An 8,579-nucleotide genomic window follows, 5' to 3' on the forward strand; every position below is an offset into this window, starting at 1 on the left:
TAAATGAGAAGCAACACATTGTGACAGGCATGTTTTGCAAGGACTCATGGTGTTCAAGGCCATTTGTGTTGGTGCCTGTGGGGAGGGAGGGGACCGGAGCCAGGGATGACAGATAGAAATAAAGAAATAAAATGAGAGCAGAGCTCTGCCAGGACTTGAACTCCAGCAGGTGATTAACTCAACTCTCCTCACCTGAGATCTGATTAGGAGAAAGAGGACCTTTTTATTTGCATAGGGTTTTCCAAGAAACAAGGTGGGTCTCTGCCCTCCCTGCCCTGGACCTCAGCAGTTCCTGCTCATAGGACCCAGCCTCGGGAGGGACGGTCTTGTTCAGGGTCATGCCGCGAGGCTGGGCATTTCCCTCTACCACACCAGATGTAGGGAATGGAGGGTGCCTCCAAGGGAACAACACGGACCCCATTCAGCCACTTGTGTGTACATATCTGTCAGATGAATTAAATGAACATGTGAATGGACTTTAGGATTATTCCATTTTTATTATTATTTATCTGGTTTTTAGAGACACTAAGCTTTGAAAACTGTCTTCTTTGGGGTATGATGCCCCAAAGCATGTGTTTTCATGCTCTTGTCCCTGTACTGAAGGGGTCTTGAATAATGGTGTTGTGGGGGAGTGGAGAGAAAACCTGAAGGAACTTCTTTGGGAAAGGGGAGTCCTGGGCCAGGGGTCCCCATCAAGAAGCTGGGGGCCCAGACTCCTGGGTCTGAGGGAGGAGGAGGGCTGGGGGGCTGGGGGCTGGGACTCCTGGGTCTTGAGTGGAGAGAGCAGGGTCTGGGGAGACAGCTGGGCAGCTGATGTTAAGTCATACCAACAATCATCTTCTCCGTATGGTTTTCTGGATCCAGGTCTGGTACTTGCACAGGTTGGTGTAGACCCCAGGGTAGCCGGGCAGGGCACAACGCTCCATCCCCCAGGAAACGAGGCCCTGGAGCTGTCCTTTGCACACCAGGGGTCCCCCTGAGTCGCCCTGAAGGGGAGAGGCCGAGATGGAGACACCCAGGGACGACAGATGGCCAGAGCCGTGGGTGTGGAGGACTCAAGAGGCAGAGATGGGGAAGAGGTGGGCTGAGACCCCTGGACAGGGCTCTGGAGATATCACTGCCTTCCCTTTTCACTGCTTCCTTCTGTCTCTTCCCCTTGGGGCTCACTGTGCTGCTCTAGAAAACTGTGTGTGCCTCTTTACATCTCCCTGTCTCTGGAGTCACCTCTCAGGGATGGGCTAAGATCTCTAGAGGTGCTGAGCACAGATTTCCAGGTGACCAAATATAATAACAGTAATGAGAGCAGTGATCAGAGCTAAGTGCAGGCACCACTCTGCACTCTTTCCATGAATTACCATCTGATTCCACCATGTGCTCTAAGAGGAGCTACCCCTGTCTGACAGAGGGATTAGGCCTGTTACCCAAGGGTATACAGCTAGGATGCAGCCGGACTATTACAATCTCTCTCAGTTTCTGGGGATACCTCCTCTGATTTTCATGCTCCTGAGATCCTTTGGTACCCAAGTGCCAGCCCCAAACAATCCCCTTCCTCCAGCTCTCCTTTCTGCACCTCACCTGACAAGAGTCCTTCCCTCCTTGGGGAACACCTGCACAGACCATGCCGGCAGTGATGGCTCCGGGATAAGCCCCCTGACACTCTTGATCCGAGAAGATGTTGATGTTCACGCATTGCAGGGAGTTGGGGTACCTGGCTGGGGGTACACTGAAGGGTTACGAGTCGGGTTTACCTCCTCCTCCCTCAGGCCCAGAAGTCCAGTCCCCCAGCCCCTCATATCCAGGATACGGAAGTACTTACCAATGGGGCTAGATGTGGTGCCCCAGCCAGACACGAGACAGGGGGTCCCTGGGCTCATGCAGGTATTGGCCACGGCAATGGGCTTCACCGCCCTCCCCAGCCGAACAGGCCGCTCCAGCCGCAGCAGCATCAGGTCGTTGTTGTGGGTCCGGGAGTTGTACTGGGGGTGTCGCACCTGGCGAACCACACGCAGCACCTGCTGGGTAGCCTCCCAATTCTTCAGGTTGTGCTTTCCCAGGGCTACATGAAGGATCCTGGCCCATGACCCCCAAAAGTAGCACTGCTCAGGATCTGACCTGGAGACCACTCCCCATCCTCTGGCCCCTTTCCCTTCCCTGCTGATGAATTTCCCACAAGTCTAACCAACTTTTGGAACACCAGCTGGACTCCTGTGCCCTTTCTCATAGCTTGGGCTCTCTCTTGGGTCAATCCCACCATCCACCCCTTTCTGTCTTGAGCTGTGTTCTGGTTTCTGGCTTGGGTGTAAGGTAATGGTTGGGAGTTCTTGGCTCAGTGCTGGGTTCTAGGCTCTGATTTCCAACTGAGACTCTGGGCTATGGCTCTAGGCTCTAAATTGGAATTGATATCCTGGAGGAGGCTCCTGAGAGGCTCCATCCTGGTGCCAGCCTGGCTTCTGGGTTCTAGACATTTTGAACTTTTGAGTTGAAGCTAGAATTTGGGTTCTCTAGATGGAGTCTGGATCATGGCATGCATTTTAGATATGGGTATGAGCTTTTGGTATTAGGATAGACTGCAGATTCTATTTTGAGCTCTGCATTATGGTATGAGTCTTGGTTCTAGATGTTTATTTGAGCTTTTAGTTGTAGGGTAGGCTCAATTCTATATTGAGCAATGGACTGTGATCTGAACTATGGATTCTGGACATTGATATGAGCTTCAGTTCCTAGGTTGAGTTCTGGGTTCTTGCTTAAACTCTGGTTTATGGCCTGAGTTTCAGACAATGGTTTGAGCTCTGTCTTTGAGCTTAGGGTCTTAGACATCAGTCTGAGTTTTTGATTCTTGGGTGGGCTCTGTTTTAGATTGCACTACAGTTATGGTCTGGGCTCTTGCTTCTAGACTCTGGTCTGAGCCTTGACCTCAGGTTGAGCTCTGGGTTCAAGATGGAGCTCCAGGTTATGGCTTGGATCCAAGTTTCTGGATGCTGTCTTGCATTCTGGACTTTGCATTCTAGACACTGGGCTGAGTTCTGGGCTTTAGGTTTGACATGAACTTTAATTTATGGAATTATATCTTAGTGTTTATAGGTACTGGGTGAGCTTTTGTCAGGGATCTGGGTTCTAGGGTTTGGTCTAGACTACTGAGTTCTTTATGAGACGTCAGATTATGGTCTGCATTCTGGGATTTAGACACTGGGCTGAGGTTTGGGTTCTAGGCCTCTCAAAAAGGAGCTATAGACTAGACTCTGAATTAAACATTGTACCTAGAATGGGCTCTGGTTCTGTCTCTCCTACACTCTGAGCCCAGAGCCCGGAGGCTCTGTGCTCGCAGCCCAGAGCCCGGAGCTGTATGTTCTAGCTATAATCAGAGTCCTGGATTTATGGCTGGACTGCAGGTTCTAGACTAGGCTTTGGATTCTAGGCAGTGTTCTGAGAGGGGTCCTGAGTTTCTGAATGTAGATTGTGCCCTCAATTGAACCAATTGTAGAGTTTGGCCTCTAGATGGATCTCCAGATAAGTTAGCTTCTAATTTTTGTGTGGGACTCTAAGCTGGCATATGGGTTCTAAACTGTCAATCTGCTTTCAGAATCTAAGCCGAGTTCAGGATTTATGGTTGGGTTCTATATTCTGAGCTGTGTTGGTAATTCTAGGCTCTTATCTAGACCCCAAACCAGGATCCAGCTACTACATTAGGTTCAACACAATGCTCTAGGTTCTTAGCTGAGCTCTGGGATGCTAGACTCTAGAATTCACCCTGCACAGGAATAGGGGAGCAGGTTACTCACGGGCGGGCACAGTGAGCAGCAGTGATGACCCATTGGCCTGACAGCAGGACCCCTCCACAGAGGAAACTACGAAAGGGACCTGCCAGTAAGGCCGCTTGCCATGGCTGGGAGTTCTGGATGCATGTATAACCACCAAGTATCTTGTCCTTATCCTCTTGGGTCTGTGCCATGGCTAGGAACAGGCAGAGGTAGGGTGTGGTGGGCAAAGCAGATGAACAAATGCTTTCCACCCCCAACTCTCTAGGACGTCTGGGACCCACAAATCCCTTTTCTTTTCCTAACCCCTAAACCACCTGCCTCTATTTGTCCCACCCAGTCTGAGATATGCCCAATGTTGCCTCCATTATTGCCCCAACACAATCAGGGAGTTTTCTGACACCCACCCCTCCCCCACCATCACCTCCATAGTATATTACTTGATCCCATGGCTGCCTCATCCAGGGCTCTGACATATCTACTACCCTTGACTCTACTCTCCCATGAATACTTTCTACCACCACTTTTCACAGGATACCACCATTCCTCCCATTAATTCTTCTCCAACACATTCAAGGAGCTCCCTGCCCTTTATCCAATCTTCCCACTCTGTGTGGACCCCCAGGATCCACTGTCTCACCCCACACCCACACCACCTACCATCACACCCACAATCACCACTGCCAACATGCCGTCTTTCCATTAGTTTTGCAGCCCTCCTTTTTAAATAAAACCTAGACAGCACTGGATACTTCTCCACAATTCCTCATTTATTCCTCCCCATCTCCTTCGACTCCTGCACCCTGATATCTCCACAACTCAGAACTCAGGCCCCTTCTGCATGCCCCTCAGTCACGACCCCCAAACCACCCTACTGTCTTTTCATCAGGTCATCCATGAGCACCCCAGGGCCCCAGGGAACACTTTCCATCTCTTCTCAGCATGCCTAGGGGACTGCCATACTCCGGAACTCACTGCTGTCTTACCTAGAGCCATGATCTGGAGTGCTGTCAGCAGGAGGAGCATTCTGGGGTCTGGAGGTCAGGTTCTGGCAAATGCAAAGAGAAAGTGAGAGAGAAGGAGGCTGCAAGAGACCCAGAGATGAGGGACAGAGACAGTGAAGGCCTTACACAGAGACCAAGACCCTTAGAGATGTGGATGTGTCTCTGTGTGTGCAGGAAGGGGGGTGGTGCCTTGATTCCCTGTCACTCTGTGGAGCCCTTTTATCCCTGGCCTGGGCAACAGGCCCTGCCTCCCCCACCCCCGCCCTTCTCCTGACATTTTTTTATTGCCCATTTCCCATTCCAGGACTCCAGGACTCCCTGGTCCCATCTCCTCCCTCCCTTCTCTGGTCAGAGAAGCAGCCACCACATTAATGAGAACCCGCCCAGGGAAGGTGTTTAATCTGGGAGGAACCCAGGGAGGGAGGGGGACCCCAGGGCAGGGTGGACAGAGTGGGTGGCTCAGGGGAAGGTGCTGGTAAGGGTTGGGGGTAAAGAGACACAGAGAAGACTGGGAAATGTAAGAGAAGTAACATAAGAAGGTGGAGAACCAGAGAAAGATTCAGAGAAACACAGACCCGAGAGACAAGTGTCAGAGGGAGAGAGACTAAGGAAAGATGGGGAAGGAGAAGGAAGATGAATGTGGACATGGGGACAGAGGAGGTGGGGGGGGGGAGACAGTGGGGCAGGCGCAGCACAGAGACAGTGATTCATGGAGAAGGGAATGTGGGAAAGCTAAGAAAGAAACAGAAAAACAGGGAAGACAAGGAAGACACTGAAGGCAGAACGAACAGAGACACAAAGGAAGAGAACCCAGTGAAGAGAGAGAAGGAAGGCAGGATCACCACCCCTCCCCCACCCCAAACACACAAAATAATAGCAGGAGGACCGGAGGATGAAATGCTGGGGGAGGGGGAGGACGATGCAGGACCAGGCAGGTGAGGGGGTGACCAAGGGAGCTAGGGCACAGCACGTGGTGGGGACGCACTCAGAGGAGACAGGGAGGCAGAGATGGGAGGTGACAGCAGCCGGGAAGAGGGAGGCAGGGGGTGGGGCGGGGAAGGTCAGGAGACACCTGGGACTGTCTTGTCCCCTAGGCTTTCTGGCTTTGTGGTTCTCACAGTCCTGAAAGTCTGGGCAACAGGGACCCCAGCGGGGAGGAGACGGAGCAGCAGAGAACTGGTGTCTCCCAACTAGGCAGAGGGGTGGGGACAGAGTGAGAGATGGTGACCTAGAGAGAGGGAGGGAGACAACGGTGAGGTGGGGGAGGGCTCCAGACAGCCCAAGGAGGTGCTCTGGGTCCAAGGGACCCCTCCTAACCTGCGGTAGGGCACGCTGCCCTCAGTACAGCACCTCCCCAGCCTCTTAAATTCCCTAATGACTGCAATTTGTCCCTGGGCCTGAGCAGGGCACGGTGACTCAGGAGGCAGCCTGTGCACTCTCCCTCTCTCAAGAACCCTCCCTTCCCTCCTACCCCCCTCCCCGGGGTTGGCTCCCAAACCGCTTTCCTTCCTCTTTGCCTGGGCTGCTGCTTAGTCTGGTCTGCACCTGGGGACTCAGTGTGTCTGAACCCACACACCCGGCTCCCTGTGTGCACTTCAGTTGCCTGTGAACTGGCTCTGAGGAGCTCCCTGCTTTAGGCGGCCAGGGCCCTGGCAAACCAGAAGGAAAGACCCCCATCCCACCCTGGGGGCACAGGAGGGCTGGGGACCCTTGTGGTGACCTGGACCTACACAGGAGGTAACATTACATAGAAACAGATATTTGCACACGTGCACACCGGCAAATAGAGGCACCTGAAGAGCTGACCTGGAAGGAGACCTGTAGTCTGGCTAACGGCCCTCATTGAGTTCCTGGGTCTGATTTGGGTCTGATACGGTTAAAAAGCCGAGGGAAGGAGCCCCCGGGACTCTACTCTTTGAGCAATTTCTTGGAGTCTATAAATATGTCTTTGTCCTTTTTTTTAATATGAATTTTAAAAATAAACAGCCACCAAACAGAATTTCCTGGTAAACACAAGCCCCACCCCCTTCCCCTGAGCAGAAACCTTTGATTGGATGGACTCATGGTGACCCTCCACTGAGCTGAAGACTTTGGTGAACAGGAGGTCTCAAAAGAGACCTCTGCTTCAAAAGAACCCTCTGCTTAAGGAGAAGGCTTTAGTGAACCCAAGCAAACGGCTGGGGCTACAGGAACAAACAGGGTCCCTTCACAGCTTATCGCTTCCCAGCCCAGCCCTGGACCTCCCAGGTTACTCAGCTCCTTCCCTCCAGAATCTAAAACCCAGACGACCTGTTCACCAATCCACCACCTGCTTAGCAGTGTTGTTGGCCATGACATGAGCGCTCAAAACATATTTGATGAATGAATGAACGATCGAATGAATGAGCAGATGGCCAGAGCCCTTGCCTTCAGGGAACTTATGGTCTGATGGGAAAGGCCAATCGGCAATAGGAAACTCAGTCCAGGGTGATGTGCCCTCTGACAGGGAACGTGGAAGGGCCTGATGGAACCCCAGAGTGGAGAAAGGGTTCCTGAAGGGCGAGCTGTCTAAGCTGGGGCCTGCTGTGGATGAGCAGGTGTTTGCCTGGGGCATGGAGGGAGTGTGTGTGGGGTGGGGTGGGAAGGAGGTGAGGGGCTCTGAGTAGAGACCTTCAGGCCGGAGGATGGGGACAGAGCTCAGAGGGCTGGAGGGGAAACGTGGCCAGGAAAAGCAGAAGCCCAAGGGTGATTCTGAGCAAGCAAGAAGATCCCTTAGGGTCCTCACTGGAGACCCCGGTCTGGAGCTTAGGAGAGCTGTCTGGTTAGAGACAGAGGTGGTATGTTATCAGCACCAGCGGCACCGGAAGCCAGGGTGCCTGGAGCCCACGCCCAGAGACTGTATGGAGTGGAAAGACCAGGGACATCTGCCCAGGACCCCAAGGAAGATCCCCGGCCTAGGGGGCAGAGGGCTGAGAAGGAGCAAGGGAAGGGCTGGGAGGAAGGCCAGGAAAGGGTGCTGTTGGGGAAGCTGAGATAACTTTTTTAGGGAGGAAGTGGGACACAGCTGGGTGGCCACTGGGGAAAAGAACAGAGGGGAGACTGTAAGGTTTTGGTGGCTGGAGGGACTGGAAGAAGGGACGGAGACAGGTGTGTGGCCAGCTAGGGTTGGCAAGGAGAGAAGGAAGGATGAAAACATCTCCAATTTATTACAGGCTGGGCACAGTGTTGTGTTTCCAAAATTTGCCATTTAAATCATTAAAAAACATTTTTTTTAAATGTTTACTTATTTTGAGAAGGAAAGAGACAGAGAGGGAGAGAGAGAGGGACAGAGAGAATCCCAAGCAGACACTGCACGGTCAGCGGTGAGCCCAATGCGGGCCTGGAACCCACCAACCATGAGATCATGACCGGAGTGGAAACCAAGAGTCTGACGCTTAACCAACTGAACGACCCAGAGGCACCCCTTAAGTCATTTTTAAGTGGGCAGTTCAGTGACCTGAAGTACATTTGCATGATTGTATAATCATTGCAGCCATTTATCTCCAAAATTTTCCATCTTGCCCAACAGGAATTCTGTCTCTAGTCAACATTATCTCTCTGTCCCCTCGCCTGCAGCCCCTGGTAACCTCTATCTGCTTTCTGTCTCCATGGCTGTGACCACTCTAGGTGCCTCGTAGAAGCTGAATCACTTTGTGACTGGCTTATGTCATTGAGCACGATGTCCTCAAATTTCACCCGTATTGTCGTGTGTTTCAGAGTTTCCTTCCTTTTTATTTTTTAAAAATATAATTTATTGTCAAACTGGCTAACATACAGTGTATACAGTGGGCTCTTGGTTTTC

General features: G+C 52.2%; 1 protein-coding gene across 1 annotated transcript; it reads right to left on the reverse strand.

Moving 5' to 3' along the window:
- Positions 1-225: 225 nt before the first annotated feature.
- Positions 226-6,197, reverse strand: KLK14 (kallikrein related peptidase 14). The gene is made up of 5 exons (XM_027037192.2): positions 4,742-6,197; positions 3,780-3,951; positions 1,817-2,070; positions 1,576-1,712; positions 226-986 (listed from the first exon to the last, which is right to left on the reverse strand). Exons 1-5 carry the CDS (start codon positions 4,779-4,781, stop codon positions 834-836), a joined length of 756 nt encoding a protein of 251 aa, XP_026892993.2. The 5' UTR covers positions 4,782-6,197; the 3' UTR covers positions 226-833.
- Positions 6,198-8,579: the final 2,382 nt, after the last annotated feature.

This window comes from Acinonyx jubatus, chromosome E2 (assembly GCF_027475565.1).
Source record: "Acinonyx jubatus isolate Ajub_Pintada_27869175 chromosome E2, VMU_Ajub_asm_v1.0, whole genome shotgun sequence".
NCBI classification, from domain to species: Eukaryota; Metazoa; Chordata; class Mammalia; order Carnivora; family Felidae; genus Acinonyx; species Acinonyx jubatus.

Excerpts from the sequence above, each read along its gene's own strand:
- KLK14 (XM_027037192.2), bottom strand. The coding sequence starts at position 4,781 with ATGCTCCTCCTGCTGACAGCACTCCAGATCATGGCTCTAG. Across the intron at positions 3,952-4,741 it reads ACTCCAGATCATGGCTCTAG|CCATGGCACAGACCCAAGAG; the intron begins GTAAGACAGCAG and ends GCCTGTTCCTAG. Across the intron at positions 987-1,575 it reads GAGGGAAGGACTCTTGTCAG|GGCGACTCAGGGGGACCCCT; the intron begins GTGAGGTGCAGA and ends TCTCCCCTTCAG.